Source organism: Balaenoptera borealis (assembly GCF_965194805.1).
Source record: "Balaenoptera borealis genome assembly, chromosome: 8".
Classification (NCBI taxonomy): Eukaryota; Metazoa; Chordata; class Mammalia; order Artiodactyla; family Balaenopteridae; genus Balaenoptera; species Balaenoptera borealis.
Window position 1 is genome coordinate 112,147,123 of NC_138865.1, and position 24,630 is coordinate 112,171,752.

At 42.3% G+C, this 24,630-nt stretch overlaps 1 protein-coding gene across 4 annotated transcripts in view; it reads right to left on the minus strand.

The window, feature by feature from the left end:
* NR6A1 (nuclear receptor subfamily 6 group A member 1) overlaps positions 1-24,562 on the minus strand; it is a 217,182-nt gene extending 192,620 nt beyond the window's left edge. For all 4 annotated transcript variants that reach the window (XM_082403313.1, XM_082403312.1, XM_082403314.1 and 1 more), the window contains exon 1: positions 18,893-24,562. In XM_082403313.1, coding sequence (XP_082259439.1) covers positions 18,893-18,992 — 100 coding nt within the window. In that variant the 5' untranslated portion in view covers positions 18,993-24,562. The remainder of the gene's footprint in view (positions 1-18,892) is intronic.
* Positions 24,563-24,630: the final 68 nt, after the last annotated feature.

Here is a 24,630-nt window from a genome sequence, read left to right on the forward strand (position 1 = left end):
CCATCGCGGCCTCTCTTGTTGCAGAGCACAGGCTCCAGACGCACAGGCTCAGTAATTGTGGCTCGCGGGCCCATTTGCTCCGCGGCATGTGGGATCTTCCCGGACCAGGGCTCAAACCCGTATCCCCTGCATTGGCAGGCAGACTCTCAACCACTGCGCCACCAGGGAAGCCCAATGTAGCATTCTTACTTCCCAATATGTATCTCAAAACTAAGTGAAATACCAAAAATGTCAGGCTTCCAGAGTGGGGAACCATTACTTGGTAAACAGCACTTCTCATCTGACTTTAGCAATCCTGTTTCTGCATATGCTTCACATTCCTGAATAAGTCAAAGTGACGATATTTTTAGAATATTAACTAATGATGTCAAGATGAGAAGAGTGTACTCATAAGGTCAACAAGGCAGACTGAAATACAAGCTGACCTGGAAATTGAAGTTGTGTAGACATACTGGTTGCTTACAGTCACTACCATATTACAGTCTTCGTGTTTTCAGTTCACGATATTCGTTTTTTAACTTGTTCCACATAGTATTAAGTAGCCTAATGTTATTTTGCTTTATTTCCTAAAAGCCATTAAGTATTACAATTCCCTCCCATTCCACACAGAGACCTACTTCTGTGTCACATGCCCAGGGCCAGCACTGCCTCCCTGTTTGCAAGGACATGTCCTAAATCCCACAACAGCATCCTTCTCCAACACCACTAATTGGTTTCGACTTCATTCTTTTCCTTGGAAACACAAAAAGGTATCTTTAAAAAAAAAATGGTCAGGGACTTCCCTGGTGGCGCAGGGGTTAAGAATCCACCTGCCAATGCAGGGGACCCGGGTTCGAGCCCTGGTCCGGGAAGATCCCGCGTGCCGTGGAGCAACTAAGCCCGTGCGCCACAACTACTGAGCCTGCACTCTAGAGCCCGTGAGCTACAACTACTGAGTCTGCGTGCCTAGAGCCCGCGCTCCGCAACAAGAGAAGCCACCGCAATGAGAAGCACGTGCACCGCAACAAAGAGTAGACCCCGCTCGACGCAACTAGAGAAAGTCCACACGCAGCAATGAAGACCCAATGCAACCAAAAATAAATAAGTAAATAAAAATAAAATAAAATAAAATAAATTTTTAAATGGCCAGTTAAAAAAAAAAGTTAAGAATTTAAACAAGCAATTTTCAAGGGGCACACCTGTCCCCATGCCTAAAAATGGAGGCGGCATTAACTCTGAAGTGTGGTTTTAATTTTTGCATCTGCCATTAAAGCAATGTCTTCTAAATACTAGACTCCTTAAGGTTCAAATGACCCTTAGGATCCTCCTCTATCAGAATATGGTGCTGAGATTCCAAGAGTGAGGCCTAGAGTCAAACAGCCTATATTTGAATCCCATCTCTCCCATTTACCAGGCCAAGTCACATAACTGCTCTCAGTTTTCTCATCTGCAAAATGACAGTAATAATGTAACTCTCCTTATAAGACTGCTACACATAATTAGTACATGGTAAGAACACAATAAATTTCAATTTAAGAAAGAAGACAAATGCTTAACTACAAGATTTTTAGAGAAAGATAATGATCACAAACTAAGTACTAATTATACTAATTTTGCACATGAATAGAGTTGCTAAATCACAATTCAGCTAAGAAATTGGTTTGGGACAAATTTTTTTCCTTTCAACAGGAAGAACACAAATACTTCATGCTCTAATCAAGAGAGACATTAGGTTTTTGTTTATGATTTAGAATTTAAAGTGGTAAAATTCTAAATAGAGCATATGAGCTAGATAATAAAATTTCAAACCCTTGTTCTAAAGTCTCCATTACTTCATACCAGGGCATGCTGACAAATCTTACCCTGGGATAAGCTCTGGGTTGAAACCCTGGGTTCAAAGTGTCAAAGAACAGTGAATCATATAGTTTAGCTTATGCCAAGTATTAGAAAAATTTTATTGAAGTATCAATTATACCAAGTTTGGCCTGCCATACACTACACCAGTCTGGCCTCTAGGATTAGAAAACTACTAGGAATAGGTTTCACAAGATGATTTATCAAGAATCCACAGTAAATGTTCAAAGATATAACCTAGCACAGACAAAGTACAATATAATAGACAGGAAAATCAATTCATGGGGACTTCCCTGGTAGTGCAGTGGTTAAGAATGTGCCTGCCAATGCAGGGGACACGGGTTCAAGCCCTGGTCCGGGAAGATCCCACATGCCGCAGAGCAGTTAAGCCTGTGCACCACAACTACTGAGCCTGCGCTCTAGAGCCCGCAAGCCACAACTACTGAGCCCTCATGCCACGACTACTGACGCCCGCGCGCCTAGAGCCCGTGCTCTGCAAACAGGAGAAGTCACCACAATGAGAAGCACGTGCACCACAAGGAAGAGTAGCCCCCACTCACCGCAACTAGAGAAAGCCCGTGCACAGCAACGAAAACCCAGTGCAGCCAAAAATAAATTAAATAAATTTATTTTTTAAAAAAAGATTTCTGCCAAATTAAGATCAACAGTTAGCACAGCAGCATTTTCAAGAATGTTCAGTTCGTCTCTATCCCAGCTCTCTGCTGCTCCTGCAGCTGGAAAGAGCCAGGGCAGAGAGGGGACCTCTGCTGGTGGAAAAATACAGTCTGCTCTGGGCTGCAGGTAATGGGGGAAGAGATGGGGTACAGGAAAAGGGAGAAAAGAAAAGGGTGAAAAATGACAGGGTAGCAATTTAGAAGAAGGAAACTGACAACAAATTCTGTAAGTTCTACAAATTAGATTCAGCAAATTGATTTTTGTTGAATTGAATATTGGGTAAAGTGGATATACGGCAAACTAGTTTCAATGACTTGGATTTCGGTGAACTGGCTTGCTTACCCATGAAGTAGGTATATTAACATTACTTACAGATAAGGAAATTGAGAAATGTTAAATAACCTTCGTACAGTAACACAGCTACACTCCAGGTTCTTCACACACTACATCAATTCATTCTCCAGTAACTTGTGTGGTGATTCTACATCCTTTCAGCACCACTGCCCTCCAAAAAAATCAAGAAAGTAGGAGAGACAGGCTTTAAACCCAGGTCCAACTAGAGCTCATGCCCTAACACACCTAATTAATCACTACATCATAATAATAGTTCTCTGAAATAATTTTAAATTGCCACCCATACCAATGCAGTTTGTCTACCATACTACAATAACTATTTATTCTACCCTCTTCTGCAAAAATTTGTATCTGCTGTTCAGAGGTTGAGTGGCACTGCTGCTGCCAGACTAAACTAGAATACTTTCAAGGCAAAAGTCAAGATTGTAGAGACATTATTACTTTATTTAGGCTGGACAACCTTATTACTCATATGATTTCAGATCAAATTTTGCACAACTGAAATTGCTTGAGAACCCGTACTACCATCTTTAGGGATCCCACACTGACAATCCCTGATGTGTGTGTACATACACATACACACACACACACACACACAGGTATATAATTTTATGATCAATTATTTTGGTCAAAGTGTAGGCTAGCCTCATTAAGTAAATGTAAAAACTAAAATAATCCTAAAGTCTACACAATCTATATAAGACATTAGTGCTTGCTCAAACTGTTTGCCTTACTACTGGGGTCTTCAGGGATTTATCACATTTATGATGCTAGGAGAAATGTCTTATCTCACCTACTGACACATAAAACTTGACTTTTCTTGTAGCAACATTTTCCACTTTCCTCCTATCAATAAGATAGTAGTTCAAGGCTCTCTAAACAACTGAAAATATATTTTGCTCTTTTTGGTAAGCAGAAAAATTCTCTACTCATAGATCTCATGATACAGCCCAAATATAAAGCATTTTTGCCTCAGTATAATCAGGAACTTTTACTAACAAAGTTCCCACTCCTGTAAAATATTTTAAGAATGAATTAAACTGTTACTTTTAAAAAGCATTAAACATTTATTCTGATTTTGAACACTGGGTTCAAAAATCTCTTTATGTTAAGATGGGGAAAAGAGAGATCTTTTAAGCAAACTGACACTTTGAAAAACATCACCCTACCTTAAACCTCTTCAAATACATATTTCAAATGCTCAACGAAGAAATGACACAGCTAATTTTTTTTTGTCCATTCCAGGCTTCTCTTCTGCACTTTAAAAGTGCCTCTTATTAATTATTTCTATCTTCAACGTACACCCAAGGCTACCCTTAATGTTTTAGCAAACAGAATATGATTCTTCCTAACCTCCTGTGAAAACAACAAGGACTATAAATTTAACTCAAGACAGCTTTTGTGGTTCAGTTAGATTCAAGGTCATCTCAAGGCTTTTAATTACTAACCAGGATTTGAGGAGGTCTGCAATTGGTATAGTCCAGGGAAAGAGCAGCTGGCTTATTCACTTTCTTATTAAAGAGCCTTATAAAAACTGTGTCTTGGCAAATTGCAAACTCTCTTACCACCAGTGGTGAACACAAAGAAGCAGAGCAAATGATCTTCAAACATTTGTGCTTACTCTCAATCAACCTCAACTTTTAAAATTACTAGAAGACTCTTAAATCTTAATTTCAGCAAGTATGATTTATGATTTAATTCAAAATTTGTAGATAGCCAGACTCTGAAAATATTTGTTTCCATTCTGAAACCAGCCCTGTTAAAAATTATGAATGCCCTTCAAATTAGCATAAAATTTATTTAGGTTTTTCACTATCAAACCCTGTGAAGAGTCAGTGTTTCAGCCACTGAGGAAGCCATGCAGATTATGCAGATATCTAAAGGAATGTAAGTTTAACTTCTCTCTCCATGTACTTAATTTCCAATCAAATTCAGTTTTAAGTTTTAGGACATATTCAAGACTTTGAGGAAGTTGATATAGTTGTATTTGAAGACAGAGAGACACACACCCCCCACCCCCCAATCCATCCTCCTGAAATTTTTAGAGGCAACCAGAGAAGGCTCCAGAGTGTCTTTGTGACCCATTCACCCATGATCTATAAGAGAAAGAAGGCAGCCTCAGAAGGGTCCTTAAGCACTGCTCTGACCAGGCTGGAGATACTGGGGCGGGGGGTGGAAGGCAATGTGCATGGGGGGCCTGGTGCCAGAAATCTAAAAGATTTCAGAGGACAAAAGGCATTGGAAATGACTTCACATATCCCTCCATAACATGAGAACAGAGGAAACAGCCTACCAGTGTCTCAATTCTATCTCAAGCATGAGGCATTTATTAAAAAAATAGTAATAAGTCCTAGACGTTAGTATACAAGATATCTTAGTGTAAATTAAACTGGTTGTTGGCGATGGTACACCGAGGTAGATACATACTTCTAAACATTTATCCCCCCAAAAATAAGCCAAAATAAAAGAAAGCACAAGATAGTCTGAGCAGTATTGTTGTACCAGTGAGAAACCAAAAACTATCTTAATGTCCAACAGTGAAAAACAGTGGGCTGTCATATAGCTATTAAAAGTTTTAAATAAGTTAATGTTGAATCAGTAAAGTTTATAACATGAGAAAAAGGCTTAAAATTAAACAAAAAGCATAAAACATAATGGTATATACTGTATGATCACAACAATACGCAAAAAAACTAGGATTTGAAGAAAGTCTAGAAGAAAACATAAGAAAATGCTAATAAAAGTTGCTTGGAGACAAGATTATAGGTAATTTTCCCTTCAGTTTCCATATTTTCTACAGTGATTATACATTTCTAATTTTAAAATCATTAGATTCCTAAACAGCTCACACCTAAGGAACCTAAGGGCCACAGGCAATTCAAGCACAGAACTCAGAGATCACACCATTTAAAATCTAAATACAAGATACAGCTAAATCCCTCCTGCTTGTATGCAAGCACTTCCAACTGTGTTCCCCAGGAAGCGTCCCTTAGACAACGCTCTAAACTTGCTTTCCAAACACGGCACTGGAAACACTGGGTATCCTTCAGCCAGGAGCCCTATCTATGCTCTTGAAACTAGCTTTGGAGAATAAATTTACAGTATTTCACACACTTCATATTACCCACAGATGCTCAGTAATTGTTATTTTATTAATGGGCACACTATATGAAAAGCAAACTTACTTTGAAATATTTTTAAAAGGCTCATGGCAGATAGTACATTTTATCTTCAAATGTTAAATGCATTTTTTCATCACAGTAGTACTTTCAGTAACTGCTCGCCAGCAGTTAGCTCTGAATTCCAGCCAGCCCAACTATCTTTCAGATTTAATCTGTCAGCAAGTAAGGGAATATTTTTTTGTGGGAAAGCAATTGTAATTTCCCACATTAGGTGATTGATTAAGTTCTCTCCCCTAAAAGGCTGATTGGTTTCCTGGTGCCAGTAAAATGATTGATGAATATTTCAACTGCAGCTCCCTTGCTAACCCCCCTCTACCCCTCCCCCATACATTGCCGCCCCTTTCCTGCTGGGTTCCCTTTTTCCAGACCAACAGCATTTAAGGAGGTTTTGCAATTTTCCTTAATGAATCCAAGTTCTCAAACTCAGAGCATCCGATCTTAAGAAGATAGGACTCTTCTCAATAATGAATGATTTTTGCAGATAAAAATTCCTTTACAAGGAATGAGAGAAAACTCTGAAATGAACTATGGGTTTGACTCAATGAATGAAAATGTACTTACAAAAGAAAAGTGTGGCACTGAGGGGGCGGGGCTATAAATGAGAAGAAAAGTGATCATGTTAAAAAGAAAAAAACAAATGAAAACTCTACATTGAATTTCGAGTTTACGTTACAAATTATCATAATGTCATAACTTTAACTGCAAACATTTCTATGCGGCAGACCCCGAGAACAGAATTTACATGTAAATTATGTGATCCTACAGACTTTAAAGCAGCCAGGTATTCTAAAATTTAAACGGGGAAACAATGTATGGTAAGCATTAAGGAATGTAAATATTCTTTGAGGGATTATTGAACAGTATCTGAAATCAAAATCATCCCAATGAATCTGGGCTGTGAGTACCATAGTTATTTGCTTTAGGCAGGGCTTTCCTAAATTGCAACTTCCTGTTTTACCCAATTCATTTCATCATAAAGCTGGAAAATTCCTTCAGGGATTATCTAATTTAGCTCCTTCATTTTATACGTGGACTCACAGAGACATGCCTTTATAAGAGAGCTAGAATGAGAACCCAGGCAAAACCTAAGCGCATCAACTATTTCCTGAGCCTCATACCTCCTCAAATAATGTGGTTGGCCTCCTCTCGCAAGTCCTTTCCTGCTCAAACTACATTGCTACCATAATCTATTAACCCCCACTGCCACATCAGTCTCACCATCTCCTTGCTAGGAAATCACTATCTATATTTTACAAGCTTTAGACTACTGGTTCTTATATTTCCATTTTCAAAGGGTCATATCAACCTTAGATTGGTCCTCCTCTTTTTCATATAGCCCGTTTTTTTTTAAATAAATTTATTTATTTATTCATTAAATTTTGGCTGCATTGGGTCTTCGCTGCTGCACGCAGGCTTTCTCTAGTTGCAGTGAGCGGGGGCTACTCTTTGTTGCGGGGCGCAGGCTTCTCATTGTGGTGGCTTCTCTTGTTGCAGAGCACAGGCTCTAGGCATGCTGGCTTCAGTAGTTGTGGCACACGGGCTTCAGCAGTCGTGGCTCGCGGGCTCTAGAGCGCAGGCTCAGTAGTTGTGGCGCACGGGCTTAGTTGCTCCGCGGCATGTGGGATCTTCCCGGACCAGGGCTCGAACCTGTGTCCCCTGCATTGGCAGGTGGATTCTTAACCACTGCGCCACCAGGGAAGCCCTTAGCCAGCTTTTGTGTGGCAGAAATAAAAAAGGTATAGGGGACAAAGGCCATCTTTTTCCTAAACCACATTCCCCAACATGGTCAAGCAAACAGCCAGGGGTTTATTGGCCATCACATCTTAATCTGGTGTATCTGGTCACTTTAGGTATAATGAGAGCTGCATTTCCAAACAGAAATGTAGCTATATTCTGGTTCCAGGAGGGCCTGTCAAACCTTGGATTTAGCTTCAACACACGGCTTGACTTACATACTGGCCCCAATTTTCTCAAGTGACTGAAAAGCACATTCCCTTCCCTTATATTTTGCAGACTTTCTCTGACTACCAGCAAAGAACTCAGACTCAAAGGGCTCTGATTAAAGCAAAAGACTCAAGATTCCTGACCTGACCGTTCTTTCATTCGTCCATTCATTCAACATTCATGAAACACCAATTCCTTGTGTTTTTAGTGCTGACGCTACAGATACAAGATATGGTATCCCTGCCTTGAATGACTCAAAACCCCTTCTTTCCTTAGCACCCAAGGATTATCTCTGATTCTGCAAAATTATTTTCTGCTCAGTTGTTTTCTGGTCGGCTTATTAAAGCTAACATGAGAGAAAGAAAAAAGTCCCTTGCAACTCTAAGGGTGGATCTCTGTGAATCTCTAATCTATCGGGAGTTGAGTTCTGGGCCTCCTCAACAACTATAAATGGCCTGGATTCACAAGTGTCTGATTTGAGGCAGACACCATGCTTGGCACTCTACAGACTTTGTCAGGAATCCTAATAACCCTACCCTCAATTTCAGAAACATTATAGGATGTGGGGAGAAGGGGAGTGGAAGGAGAGATTAAACCTAGGAAACAAATGATTAATGGTGTTACTAACTGTAAAATCTAGGGCTTAACCTCTGTGGGCTTCAGTTTTCACATCTGTTAAATGGAGATGATAATAGAACACCTACCTCATAGGGTTATGAGAATAAAGTGAGTTAATATATGTAAGGTGCTTAGAATATTATATAATAACAACTATACAAATGTTAGCTGCTATTATTATTCAATGAGAACACTAAAGTTCAGAGAAGTCAAGTGACAAAGTCACATAGTTGTGGTCTTTGTTCTGCCACACTCCAGAGTCCCTGCTCTTTCCCTCTCACACTATCTAACCAAAATCCTTCCTCCTTTGCTGAGACTACTACTGCGGCTTCCAAAAAACAAAGCCCTCTGAATAGATATCAGTGGGGGGTTTCCCCCAGGTGGTTTATTATCCTGCTAAAAAGGCATTTTGGAGGAAGGGCTGTAAGGCTAGAGAGAAGCCTCCTAACAGGTTAGATTTCGAGAGTACAGCAAAAATATGGAAGAAAAAAAACAAATCTGCCTCAGTTATTAAGCTTAGTAATTAGCACTATTTAACTCATCTGACACTTGAAATAATATCCAAGCATTAAAATGAAAAAGGAAAGGCATCTTCTCATTACTAAGCTGCCCCCCCACCCCGCCCAGAGAACACAAAAATGCTTTGAAAGGTACATTACGTGAAACTCCAAGAACATCAAGATAACTAGAGAGCTCTCAGGAAGGTAGCCCAAATATCACACTGATCGTTCATCATCCACCAATCTTCATCTTAAGTTCTGATCCAGTTACTCCTTACTGTTACTCACATTGTTCTGTGACATTTCTTCTGCCAGCAAGCTCACTACAGAATGAATTCTACCTAGCAACTACCCTAAGGAGTAAATCCCTAACCCTTTAACAACACAGTAATTGACTTACACTAAAATGTTACTCACACTAGGGAAGGGTATTCTTAACACCAGAAGAGGAGATACTTCTCCTATACAGACTTTATTACCACCTCTCTCAGTGCAAACCAGGTTAAAGGAAAACCAATCTACAAATTGACTTTGCCAAAATCACAACTTTAGAAGCCAAACATGTCTACTGAAAGCAAACAAGCAAACTATTCTTTTCTTTTATGTTCATAATTTTGGGTTCTTTTACTTATTTTTTTTAATTGAAGTATAGTTGATTTACAATGTTGTGTTAATTTCTGCGGTACAGCTAAGTGATTCAGTTATACATCCATATATACATTCTTTTTTTTAATATTCTTTTCCATTATGGTTTATCACAACTATTCTTGATGGAAGTTTTAAAAAGCAAGATAGGATTTTTATCTCATAAATATTTAATTTTTATAGCAATGATTCTTATCAAGTAATAAAGTATTTTTGTGTTGTCAGATTTATTTCCAATTATAAATCCACCCTTGGTGAGGAAACAGGTTCTATTGGAAAATTTCTAACACAAATAATTAAGTTAAGCAACAGGTTTCATGTAGCAGGTAACAAAAGCATTATCAGAGAACTCAGTGACGTGAACTTCATTTAGTCTCAAGTAAAGAAAACTTAAAATGATATGAACTTATTTTCATTTTTTTTCTCCACAGCCCCTTTACAGAGTTTTTAAAAAGAAAGAAAAAAACCCAAAATAACTAAGTTCTAATAACAGTATTTAGTAAAGTCACCATTTTCTTATACATTAAGTCGGTCTGTTTAGAAAAAAGAGGTTCTCCCATTACTTTGGTCTGAGCGGTCTTAGGAGCCCTTTTACACACTTAAAAATTATTGAGGACCCCAAGAGCTAATGTTTACATGGGTTATATCTATTGCTGTTTACCACAGTATGAAATTTTTTAAAATATCTGTTAATTCATTTAAAAGTAACAACACATTACATGTTAATATAAATAACCTACTTTTATGAAAAATAACTATAATTTCCAACAAAACAACAAGATTGATGAGAAGAGTGGCACTGTTTTATATTTTTGCTGATCTCTTTAATATCTAGTTTAATTCTGGCAGCTAGATTCTCCTATATGCTTCTGCATTCAGTATGCTGTGATATACTGTTTTGGTTGAAGTATATGCGGAAAATCTGGCCTCACGTAGATTTATAATTGGAAAAGAAGTATTTCCTAATTAAAATAATTGTGGGTATTTTCCTTTGATAATACACCAAAACTCAGTAAGTGGTGGTTTCTTAAAGAGGTTAGTTCAATGTGAAATCTAAAACCATATCAATGAACTTTGTGTACTCTGTTACGTTAAAATCCATTGGTCTATCTGGCGTTTTGAACACATCTTTTCCCCATTCAGAATTTTGTAACATCATACAAAGGATAATATGGAACATTCTCCTTCACTGAAATATGATCTTCAAAATGTTGACACATTTCCTTATGTAATATCAAAAAAATCACATTTATCAATAATATCACCACTGGGCTCATCAGAAAAGGCTTTAAGTATTGGGAAGCTGTCAAGCTCAAAGTGGTAGGTGCAAGTTTTCCAAAATTCTAATTGTCACTTGAAAGTTCAAATTTTATTCACCATCAACAAACACTGTCAGTTTTCCCTGGCCTAACAGGCTCACTGTTCATTTTCCAAAACATGATCTGCCAAATACCCAAGTCTGAATATGGTTTGTCAATTGTTCTTTCAAGTAAAAATTGTGTTCCATGAAAAAAGCAGCCAGTTCAGCTCACAACATAACTGCACAAGCACTTTTCCTTAAAAAAAAACTATTCTATTTCGGTATGCAGCAGAAATGCGTTGTGTGTACTTGCCATTTCCTCACATAGAATATCAAAAACATGTGTACTCAAGGGTAGAGATTTAATAAAATTAATCATTTTTACTGCTTCATCCAGGACATTCGTCAGTGAAAATAGCTTTTTTTTTAAATACAAGTACGTGGAGTTAAAGAATACAATTACTAGTACAGTATGGTGCCTTGATTTCTGCTGAGGTGCCAACAATTTTTACCCACCATTGTTTCTGCAGTATCAATGCAAATTTCAACACGGTTAAAAAAAAAAAAAAAAAAAAAAGGCAAATAATGCCAGCATTATTAGAAAAATAATTCTGACCTCAAGAACCTCCAGAAGGGTTTCAGGGACCCCACCCCAAAGAGGTTCATGGACCACACTTTGAAAATCACTGGTTTACACAATACAGTAAATTAACAAATTTAAGGACTCAGTAAGTAGGAAGATATTAAGTCAGAAATGATCTAGTAACAAATGAATGATAAAAAGATACAATCCAACTGCATACTATTTCATTAATCATTTACAAATTTTAAAAGGCAAGAGATGAGGAAGCAAGATAAAAAATGTATAAGGCTTCACATGTCCTCTTTTTTTCTTTTGTGAGAGGAAAACTAAATTGCATAAATTGGAGTTAACTGTGATAAAAAGAACACTGTATCATACAGTAGAGCATAAGAAAGTAACAAAAAAAAAAAATCAAGACTGAATTTTCAATCCTTCTAAGGCAGTACAGCTTCAAGATTGAAATGAATGCATGAATTAATTTTTCAAATGAAAACTAATACAAGTTAATGTAGTCCCTCCCCACCCCCCAAGTCACTGAATCAGTATGTCCTTCATTTTGGCACAGATTTGTTACTGGAATGTTTCCTGAGTCTTAAACTATGAAATTATACCTCTGGACTCAAAGGAAGTATTATAGGCATTTTAAAAAATCTGTTTAATTAATTATGTCCTTTTTCAAACAATGGTTTTAAAGGGAAAAATTAAGAACACAGAAATTTTGACACTGCAATGATGGGATGGAAGAGCAAGCATTCACAGACCTCTGAAATGCTTTTATAGGCAGATAAAAAATTCCCTGATACTATGAAATATAAGGAGTTGGAAATAGAGTTGAGAAGCCTATCTACCTCTTCCACATGAAGAATTTAGTTGTGCATTTCTCTCTCTCAAAATTGTAATTCTTGAGTATATTTTCTAAAAAACTACAAATTGTTTCCAATGCAAATAGTTGTTCAAGCAAGTATCTATGTTTGATATATCCTTTGCTAATATCACCACTGCCATTCCAATGTGCTATAGTTTATTACTCAAACAATTCCCTCTATCATTATTACCAATTTCTCTTTATGATTTCTCACTCTGCGATGAGAGCAAAATCACTACTCTGGTTCAAACCACCCACAGAGTGTATCTTCAAATCAATTGCCCGGATTTGTTTCCAGAATACATTACATGTTGCTGCCTAGGGAATTGGTTTTGGAAACATTATACTTGGCAGCTGACTTATCAACAGTACCCGTAGAATTGACACCAACCTAAAGGCCAGAGTCCGTCCAGAAAATAGAAAAATATGCTGCTACTGCCATCTGTGGTTTATGCTTGAATAGCTTCTCCCATGTAAACAAACTGAAAGGTGTACGGTTTGCAATTAAGATCCAAAGACTTCATCATTTGAAGATACTTTTTAAAATTAACTCTTAATGTAACAAACTGTACAGTTTATTAAGTATATGACATAAGAATTTGTGATTCTCTATTTGAACTTATTAATATAATGTTAATGGAGAAACCACAACTACTTTGAATGAAAATTTTTCCATTGCATAAAGGCTAACTTTTGTTTTCCCCAAACACACATTCCTAAAGAAATTCAAAACACTTGCGTGCCTCCTGTGGACTTATAATAAGGATAATTTCTCTTTTGAAATAGTGATTGTCAGTACTAAAACATCCCCCCAATTTTTAAAGCAAAAAATGTATTTTTAAGGAAATTCAGGAATTTTCTATTTAGACATGAGAGTTTGCGCCCTTCAAGATAAATTTTAAAGATTCAATTATCCCTACAATTTTTTTCCTAAGAACAACTTTCAAGATGCAAATGAAGCCTCAAAGTAGACTATTTTCGCAACTTATTTTCTCTCAGTTTGCTTTCTCAAATGACAACCACTATAGCTTAGGGATCAAAAGATTTGGTGCCGCTGGGGGTGGGGAAAAAAGCAATTCAGGTCCCCGGCAGCCAGATGAGGAAATCCTGGTTCGCTCCCCAACTAAATCACTGTTAATTAGAATTACCAGGTTACATAGTAAAGTCTTATTTAAATAATCGTAAACAAAAAAAAATCTGTTTCTTGAAAAGCTGTTCTCTGCAGGCTACTGTTTAACAGCAGGTAGTAAGGGAAGAATGAAATAAAGTAGGAAATGTTTTAATCTTTCAAGTAAAGTTTTCTACTTATAGTTATTTCTAAACCACACTGAAAAGGCAGGTTAGCCACCTCACAATGGTTTTCTTCTAATTTTCCATTATCTGAGGTCTAACAGTCTTATCTTTTTCATAAAGACAAGCCATGGTGGAAAACAAGCAAAAAATAGAAGACTGGGCCTGATTCTTGGAATACTGTATATCAAAGTTAATCCAGAGTTTTTTTTTTTGTTTTTTAATATAAGAATAAGTTCAGACGAATCTGAATCTTCGGCTCTAATAGGGACGCAACAACCGAAAAAGAATTACCTGCTCAGTACTTCTTGCTGACTTTAAATAATGCTGGTATTTCTGAACCCTAGTTATCGATCAAAGGCATCCGTAAACCCTTAAGAAACTACCTGAACCAGGAAAAAGTTGACCTTAAGAATACAAAAGTTTGAAAGAAAACGTTTTCTTTCACAACTTGTTGGTCTCAGAAATACTTTCGAAGTATTACAAAGAGTTGGGTATATTAGATCACTACCTGTGTGGACATATTCAATAGCTACCTTCTATTTAAAATTGTTTCAAAGACTCTTTTATTCTTTGCTGAAATGCAAGATTTATCTGTTGATTCATAACTTTTGATTTTTCTGACTGTGAACCTTTTTCACATATAAGATGACTGGTTCACACAAAATAAGGCATTTTTATTGTCCTACTTTAATAGAGTAGATTTGACCAACAACGTAAAATTTACTCATAAGTGGCATCTTCCCAAATTTAACTTTCAACCTAATTATATAAATGGAAAAAATACTTAAATGGAAAATGTCATTTAACTTGGCTACAACACAAAAGTATACAAGAACCAAAAATTATGACAAGGCCCCGAAGACCTACATGAGCTTGCTGAAAATAAAGTCTCCTAATGTGGAAGGAGCTATCCTGGCTTTTGAAATTCTGAAGCCAAAAGCTACCATCTGAATACAATTCATTAATGGGCCAATTTATTCAACACAAACCAATAAATACCCACCTAGTTATAAAAACAAAGTGATGGTGTCTTAATACAGGATGAAACTCACAAATACAGCCCCAGGCCCCAGAACACACAAGCATCATTAGCAATTTAAAGCCATCTTGCACAACAGGCACTAGAAGTGGTATGGAAACTTCCTTTACCAATATCATACTTGCAGTTGGCATTTCTACACTCCAATCTCCACTAACCTAAACCTAGATATTTAAACCTTTGCTCCACAACCCCAGGAAAAAGTGGAAAAATTTGAGAAACCAAGAAATTATGAATAAAATACAGAATACATGATTTGGGCATATTTTAGGAAATTTACCAGCAGTTTTTTCATTAGCTCATCTCCCTCCTCCCCCTCGCTAACTCCCTTTCACATGCTAATTCATGCAGTACACACACACACACACACACACATACACTTTTGCTATAGAATTCAGAATGATTTATGGATTAGGAACATGTCATGTTCATATTCTGATTACATGAAACAAATGCTCAGAAAGAAGATAATGGATGGTAAATATGAGATTGGAAATGTGGTCATCTCACACCTCAGCTGCTCAAAATCACCAATGAATCTGTTCATTGTTGCCTTTCACTGTTCTTTGGAGGTCACAGAACCTACTAAAAAAACACCTGTTTGCTGTTTTACTAAAGAACAACAGTACTATAGTATGTTTTTTTTTAATGGAAGTAGAAAATTCTGAGGTGACTCAGAACTAACTTGATCTTTAAAGTCACAGAACTGAAAAGTTAGATTGTCATGGAAAACATCTGCTAATGTATTTTCAGGGATAAACATTCGGATGCTATGGTCTTAGCAGAAAAAGGGCATGATGTTATATAGTGAACTCCCCAATTCCTCTAAAGTGTAATTATATAAAACATGCCTTTAATTACTTAGAGTGGCTTATTATCTTCCTTTGCTTGAAATATTTAAAAGTCTACTCCCTTATTCTCTTAAAATAAGATGAACAAGTGCAATATTCAGCATATATTTCCTCAAATCATTCATCTTCCTTTAAAATTATGACTAAGTGAGTTCATGTTTGTCATCAAAATCTAAAAGCAACAACTGAAAATATCTAGCGCAGTCAGCACAGGGAATTCCTGGAAGGGTGATGGTGCATCAAAAGGCTAGCAACTCTATTGCAATAGAATAATAAAAACCATTAAAACCATTTAAAGGACTGTAAATTCAGCATCAATGGCATTTCTGGCAGGAAGACACTTCTAAAATTCCACCTCCAGTTTATTTCTTCATGACACAAACCAAAAGACCTATCTAGATAGCTATCTATTGCAAATAGTTCATATAAAATAGAAATCAGTCGCTAGGATAAAAAGCCAGGAGAATTCATTTTCTCTGCTTGGAATCTAAGCAGTTTCATTTACTTTTGGAGAAAAATATTAATTAGTAAGTGAATGAGAAAAAAAAAAAAAGTCCCACCATTCCAAAGATAAACTTCTTTTTTTCTTTTTTGGTAATTCTTCTGTGAGCAAGTTAAGTTATAAGAGATAATGAACACAGATTGTTAAACAGTAGACAATGCTCATTTTTACACTAGAAAATAAAACTTCCCACAACAGTCTAATGTTTCACATATTTTCTTTAAAGCCCATCAAACTGCCAAAATCCCATTCTGTTTTCAACAAAAAGGAAATATTTGTAGCACTAAATTGGACTGATGCCACCTTAGCCTAAATGTATTGCTTGATAACATTCTTTTAAATGGTCCAGACCGAATGAGGAAATGAGGTTGTGAAAGGGAAATTTGATTAAGACCTAAAATTACCACTGAGTTCTTTAAAATGTACTAATGAATAATTAATAGCAAATGCAGTTCCTAGGCTTCCCTTACAACAATATTCTCAAGTAGAATTGAAAGTACTGTCTGTAGCACAATCCAGCTACGTGTCGCACAGGTGGATGGATACAAGAAGTACAGACACACAGAAAGGCATTATGAAAATACACACACTAATATGGGCCATAATATAGATCTGGGACTTGGGTAAAAAAATCAGCATGATAAATTTTACATCACGATTTACAACTTTAACACACTAACACCAACCAAATCGCCTCTTAAAACGTTACAAGTCAAAAGCACTATAGAAACCCTTTGTTCCTATGATACTGTCTCCTTCTACCCTAACTGGATTCCAGCCTCCTCCTTTGTGACACGGGATTTTATTGATCTCAAACATGTTCACATTCAGAAATTAGTCTCCAAAGACATCCCAAGGGACTGCCAGCCACCTAGATACCACACATCACAGACATCTCAGAAAAGGACAAGAGCTTTGAAAACATATCACTATTTGGTCAGCAACATTAAGTGACGTTAACCAGGCTCTCTTCGAAACAGACTTTTCCCTTAACTAGTAAAAAAAAAAAAAAATACCAGATCTACTCAACTGGCAATAAATGTTTGACGAGTTAATAAATTTATAAAGGCGCAGATCCACCCCAAGATTTCTCCCCTTGCGTAGCTCCTCATTCATTCAACAACTGAGCGCCCAAGTGACCTATTTTCAGGTTACTTTCTTCACACCTGCCAGGTCACTGTCCTGATTGAGAAACTTCTTGCTAAAGCAATTAATTTTTAGTGCCTCCTAACTGTCCCGGGTGTTTGCATTCAATTTGAAATCTGTTACTTGTTAGACACTGTTCGGTCCTAGATCTTTCAGAGAATTGCGCGTTTATGGCGCAGAGAGGGGAGGAGACACGGATCTCCGAGAGCCTGCCCTTTATTCGGAAATGAGGAGATGTGAAAGGTGGAAGGCAGGGCAAATAAATAAATAAATCGGGTTTGCCGCCGAAGCGTTTGCGGGCCGGTACGAGCACCCTTTGTAATGCAGGCCTCCCGGGGCTATCGCCTGCGCTAATTGCTCCAGGGCGCTTTCCAAGTTCAAAAGTTCACCTTTTACGACCTCACAAAAGCTCCTTACACGTTACCAATAAAAACATTCCGCGGCAAACACTGAGGGGGAAAATATCAAACAGATACAAATAAAACACCCTGCGGGGGTAGCAGAGAGCCGGGGGGAGGAGGGTGAGTCGAGCCCAGCCACAGCCCCGAGGAACCTGAGGACTTGGCCCGGACGTGGGGGCAGGGAGAGAGCGGTGGGAAGGGCCGGGCCAGGTGAGGAATCCTCCGGGCCTGGGCTCCGGGATCGCGAAAGGGAAGAGGAGAACTGAGGTTGGGCAGGCGCGGGCCGGGACAGGCGGGTGTAAGAAGGGAAGAGGCAGGTGTCCCGGGCACCCGGTCGGGCCAGAGCTCTGAGCCAGCGGGGAGAAGGGGCTGAGCAGGGCGGGGGGGCAGGCGGGCAGGAGAGCGCGGGGAAGGAGCGCAGAGAAGCGGGGTGCGGGGTCCGAAAGGGAACCGCTGAGCCGGTAGCTACGGAACTGGGGGTCGGCGCCGAGGTGGAGGCTGGGGCAGCAAAGGAAGCGCGGCACCGCAGAGGAGAGGGAAAGAGGCTCCAAAAAGGTGAGGGGCAGAGAAAACCAAGGGGTCGAGGGTGTGGCGGCGGCAGGGCGCAGAGGGAGAGTCCGCGGAGGGAGGAGGGACCCGCGTGGGGGAGACTTGTGGGGGGGAGGGGAAGGGGCTCGGCGCCGAAAGGACCCTTTGGGGGAGAGACCCCCACAGAGGGGTCCCCGGAGGGAGTAAGGGGAGGCTCGGACCAGAGGAAACCCGAGGGGGAGGGGGGCTTCCCCACTGACGGGACTCGAGGTGAGGAGACCGGGAGAGAGCGAGAGGGGCCGGCGCAGAGGGGACCTGGGGGAGGGGGGAGGATTCGCGCAGAGGGACGGGGGGAGGGGAGGCCTGTGCTGAGGGGACAGAGGGGAGGGGAAAACGAAGGTCGGGGTGGAGGGAACCAGGCAGGGGGAGGATCCGCGCGGAGGGGAACCGGGAAGGAGGGGGAGGAGAGGGAGGGTCCGCGCCGAGGGGGACCGGGGTGAAGGTCCGCGCTGAGGGGATCCCGGGCCGCCGCGGCTTCCCAGAGTGAGAGTCGGCTGAGAGGAGGGGAATCCCCGGGGTAGGGGACAGGAGGCTGGTTCTCGCCCGGCGAGACTCTGCACGCCCCTCACCCACCGTTGCGCGGCGGCGGAGGGAGCGCGGCGGGCGGCTCCAGGAACCCCGCCGAGCCCCCGCCGCCTCCCCCTCCGCTAGGCGGCCGTTCGTCCCGCTCCATGCGGTGGTGCTCACGGCCCGCGCTCGGTTCGCTGCTCCGCCATGACCGGCGCCCTCGTCGTCGTCGTCGTCCGCCGGGGGGGAGGGGGCTGTCAGGGGCCGGCGGGCTGCCGGCCGCGGCGCTCTCTGGGCCCCGAGCCGCCCGGCTCCGCGCCCCTCCGCGCCGCGCCCCCTCAGCACTGGCCAGCTCCCACCCCCGACGTCACGCGCCGCTGCCACGCACTGCCCTGCAGGGCACACTGGGAATTGGAGTCCGCCGAGCGAGGCCGGCCACGCGGGACCCCACCAACTGAAGGGGTGGGAGGAAGGAAAAGCGGCCTTGAGAAGGGAAGGCCAAGGCCTGTCAATATCATGAACCCTAAGGAAAACTTATGGTGAAAATTGAATGAAGACTGCTTCAGGGCCTTCTCTTTATTATGCTTTTTCCCTGTTCAACGTCCCCTACGACGCCTCGTATCCCCCCGCCCCGAGAATGAGTCTTCCCTAGGAGGCGGATCGCGAAGGAGCCGGGTGAGCACGTGCAATGAAGCCCAGCCCTGTGGGCGGGGCTTATAGGGGGCGGAGCTTGGGGTATTCCCGAGGGCCTTCCTCCGCGGCTTTGGGACAAATCGGACCCGAGATTAAAGGGCCGGAGTTTAACTCGAGGTGACTGCGTTCGTATGCAAATGAAATCTATAAAACTCTGCTTTCCGGGGTACTCTTTAAAGCCTTTTACCTCCGGGTGGGCGGGAAAGATTAAAGTTTCTCTTCCTCCTCTTTCATTCTCCCGCTGCCCAAAGAACAGAATGGCAAACTAAGCTTCAGGCCATTGATGCCGATAAAGAAACTCAGACTCTTGACTCCTGAGGTCTTGAAGCCCTCCGTTTGAGAGGGTCCTTACCCGGTCTTGTTCGCCTTCCCTTCTCCTCAGCTTTCCTATCTGTAAAGTGGGGTTGGAATAGGGACGGGGTCCAATTGGAAGATCCCAGTCTCCCCCACACCCGCTCCTTGCCTCAGTTTCCCAGAGCAAAATCCCGGATTTTGCAATTTCCGCTGCTGAGCCCACCTCCTGCGGCCACCAGGTGGCGCGCGGCCTCCAGCCTCTGGGCCTGCCGGGGGCGTCCGCGTTCAGTGACCCTCTCAGGAAAGGGCTCATCGCGGCTGCCTCCCAAGGTCTAACTAAGCTCTACCTGGCCTGTTCGAAATCAAAGAACAAGAACACTGGTTCCTTGCCCGTCTCTACTCTGCTGGGTTATGCTGCAGCTTCCTCACTGGCTGCCCATTCCCCACCCTGACCCCCACCCCGCCCACCAATCAGTTGGCTCCTCTATGTCATTGCTTGCTTAATTTTCAAGTCCTCATCCTGGCATTCGCACCCCTGCCTGGTCTGACCCCTGCCAGATTTCCCATCACACCCCTTCCCTCACCCGCTAGGCAGGATGTTTTGCAGTGCTTCCCTGCATTTACGGGTTGGCTGTTCCTTACCGACACCGGTTAACCTGTACTGCATCCTTAATCTGCTCGGGCTACCGGTCTGAGAGATTTACATTAACGCTATGTTCTCTAAACCTCACATCTGCTCTATGAGGTAGCTCCAATATTGCTGCTATCACACACTGATGAAATCACCCATCAGTAATGGGGATTCCAAAGCCAGTCGGTCAGACACCTGAACCTGAACGCTTGGCTCCTTCACACTACTGGCTTCACCCAACCCAATCCCAAACTCCTATTCATCTTTCAAGATCCTGTTCAAATATCCCCTCACAGATATTAATATCTCCCACCAGGGAACATCTAGTTCCCCTCTGTGTTCCCTTACTGCTCTGTTGAACTCTCTGAACTCTCTGTGGACTGTGAGAAATGATCTCTCTGTGATTGCTTCCCCACTACCATTCCCTAGCCCCAGAGGGGGAGGGGAGCCCTTAGAGTTGGGGGCCGGGGGGAGGGAGACAGAGGAGATGGATCTTCTGGGCCATTCCCTGAGCTCTGGGTTCTAAAATGAGTTAGGACCAGGTGGTCTTCCTAGAGCCAAAACTTGCTTTTGTCACAGACCTCTGGAGGCAGTGAATTCCCCTTCCCTGGAGATCCAATCAGGGGCTAAGTGGCACTGCAGAAACCTCGAGAAGGACTGGGGTTTCAGTGGTGGATGAAATTCTAAATCGACTCTCAAAGATGGACAGAAAAGTTCAGCCAAATGCTCAGCCCTTGGAAGTAGCTCCTCCTCATGCTTCAGACTCCAGCTCTGTTGTCACTTCCTCCCAAAAGCCTTTCTAGATCTCCCTTTTTTCTCACTCTCATCATTATAACCCCAGCTGCTGAGCACAGAACCTGAACACAGTAGACACTCAATAAATAATTGCTGAGTGGGTGAAAAAACAAATAAAACATATCTGATTTTTCTACTTAATAACTACAACTTTGGTTACCTCCAAGCCTCAAAGTCCTGGTTTCTAAGGGGAGAGGGATAATAGTGATAGTTACTACCTCACAGGATTGTTATGAGAATCAAATAAGATGATGCATGCAAAGCAATTAATATAAGGTCTGGCTTAATAAATGGGACCTGTTACTAATGTTATTTAAAGAGTGGTCCTAATTCCCAGTTACTTCTCTTCTGAAAATGCTTTTTGGGAAGAGTCAACTACCACAAAACTGAGAAAGGTGAGGGAAATGACTGTGTACGGAGACCCCAGCCATTGACTGTTCTAAGCAGATAGGGTCCTGTGAGGTAGGCACCTACTATGGACCCTTTCCCTTACATTGTCCCCCGAACAATCCTGAGAGGTCAATACTTTTCTCCCCAAATTACAAATGAGAAAACAGTCTCAGAAGGACAGGTGAAAAAGACTCCCCCCATCAGCAGGACAAATGACAAAAGAGCTAGGAAGGAAAATATCTAAGGAGAATGAAGGATCTGGGGGTGGGGGGAGTGCTGAGGTCAGAGGTAGACAAACAACCTGTCAGAGCTACAGCTAAGAACAAGGCAGGTATGGGCTCCATCATGAGGGCCTTGTTCTGTGGTGGGAGAGACAGACACTAATCAAACAAAATAATCACATACCCACAATTACACGTAAGTGCTACGACTGAGAACACGCTTAGAAGTTCCTGGTGCTATGGGAGTGTGTGACAGGGCTCATTTTGGTCAGGGGCGGTGACCGGGGGATAATGAGCATTGAAGATGGAAGGATGAGTAGGAGTGAGTCACAGTGGGTGGAGAGAGAGAGTTTCAGGGGGAAGGAACAGCCTGTTCAAAGGTCCCGAGGCCATGTTGAAACAGAAAATTCACTGTGACTGGAGCCTACCCAGGGACAGAGTGCAGGAGACAAGGGTGAAAAGGAGGAAGCCAGAGGAAACCATGGGGCCATGTGGGAGAACAGCCAGCAGGGGGGGCAGAGTTCTCTGATGACAGCAGCCTTGCTCTTCCAGGACCTAGCCAGAGTGTCCCAGCCAGGCTGCATGGGGAGAAAGGGCTGGGAAAGGGAAGCCCCACCAGGTTCTGTTTGTTTTAAGTACATTTTGTCTATTATCTGAATAGATAGGAAACACATTGCAAAATTCCCAGGTTGCAAAAAAGTATTCAGTGAAAAGTAAGCCTTTCTCCTTACTGGATTCCCAGCAGCTGGCTCTCCTCCTTATCCATTAATTGTGTCCATTCCCAGATTGTGCACATAAGAACACACACCATATTTGTTTTGTACACTAATCTAGCCCTCCCAGGGGATCTCTAGTTATGAAAGAAGCTAATTTGTACTGAACACCTACTGCACATGATTCTTTAATTCAACTGAGAGTTATGGACCACCTGACCTTGTGCTGAACCAGTGGTTCTCAAATTTTAAATCCCCTGGAGGGCTGGTTAAAAACCACAGATTGGGGACTCCCCTGGTGGCGCAGTGGTTAAGAATCCGCCGGCAAATGCAGGGGTCACGGTTTCGATCCCTGGTTCGGGAACATCCCACATCCCACATGCCGCGCAGCAACTAAGCCCGGGAGCCACAACTGCTGAAGCCCACATGCCTAGAGCCCGTGCTCTGCAACAAGAGAAGCCACCGCAATGAGAAGCCCGCGCACCGCAACGAAGAGTAGCCCCGCTCGCCCCAACTGGAGAAAGCCTGCGCGCAGCAATGAAGACCCAACGCAGCCAAAAAAAAAAAAAAAAGCAAATTGGATCATTTCACAGCCCTGATTTAAAAAAACCTTCTTTAAAACAAACAAACAGATTGTTGGGACTTCCCTGGCGATCCTGTGGCTAAGAATCCACGCTTCCACTGCAAGGGGCATGGGTTCGATCCCTAGAGAGGGAAATAAGATCCCAAAAGCCGCGCGGTGGGGCCAAAAAAAAAAAAGAAACACACAGATGGTTGGGCCCCACCCCTGGAGGGGCTTCTGCTTCCTTAGGTCTGGGTTGAGGCCTTATATTTGCATTTCTAACAAGTTCCCAGGTGATGCTGAGGCTGCTGGTCCAGGGACCACACTTTGAGAGCCACTGAGCTAGCTGCTTGTGGACGAAGTATGTGGACAGGAAGGCCTTATTCCTCTCCCACAAGAGAAGGCATGAACAGACACAAAGAAACACATACCAACAATATAGTTCATAAAGTGATAAATTCCATGAGGAAAATGAAGAGGATGGAGGAGTGCAGGAAGGGGAAGTGCTGGAAAGTAAGGATAGGGTAGGTGTGGAAGGTAGCAACACTGGAGGGCACAAATCAGTGTCCCTTTTTGAGCAGTTGATGTTTACAAAGCCAGGCAAACACACACAAGAGGAGCCTTCTTGGGCTCAGGGGAGGGGTAATCTACAGACATAGTCAGGAGCGGTTAGAAAAGGGGGTCCACTCCCCCTCCCCCCACCCTCCACGGCGTGCACAGAGGCAGAAGGACTTGCAGAAGTGACTGAGTCGTCCGCGGTGAGATCCGAGGGCAAATCCGAGAGAGGAGAGTTGGAGAAGGGGGCGTGATCAAGAGCCGTCGATTCTGAGAGGGTAGAGAGGTGCCGCTTTGGGTTGGGTTGCAGGAGGGCCCAGAAACCCCAACAAGGCATTTCCATAGTGAGACTGAAGACCCCTGGAGCGAGGGGATGAGCAGGGAATTTGAGGATTGGCGACCGTAGATGGCTCCTCGGGAAAGTTTTGTTGCCCAGGAAGCGGAGAAACGAGGCGCTCCCTCAGGCGGATGGGGAGGGTGTTTAAAAGGTTGGAGGTGCTGGAGTTAAGTTGGGGGTTGATGGGAGGGATCTCGGAGGGAGGAAGAAATGGAACATGCAGGAGAGAGGCGTCTGAGCCTTGAGAAGGGTAGAGCTGGCAGGGTCTGGGTGTTTAGAGAGCTCAAAGGTTCGCCTGCCCTGGAAACATCACTCATCTGAAATTTACAACCAACTCCAAAAGGAAAGCACTGTTTTCCCCATTTAACAGACGAGGAAACTGAAGCTCAAAGAGGTGAAGAGACACGTCCAAGGTCCCACATCTCAAAGAACAGGACCTCACTCGGTGTAGGGAGCCCGCGCTCCTCTCACTGCCCCCGCTGCTCCTGCGGGCTCCGAACAAGACCCTTTTTTGTCTCCTTGCAGGGATGCCCTTTGGAGAGCCGCCCAATGGCAAAGAGGCCCGGCTGAGAGCGGGCCCGCGGAGTGGGGTGCCCCCCCTTCATCCTAGCTC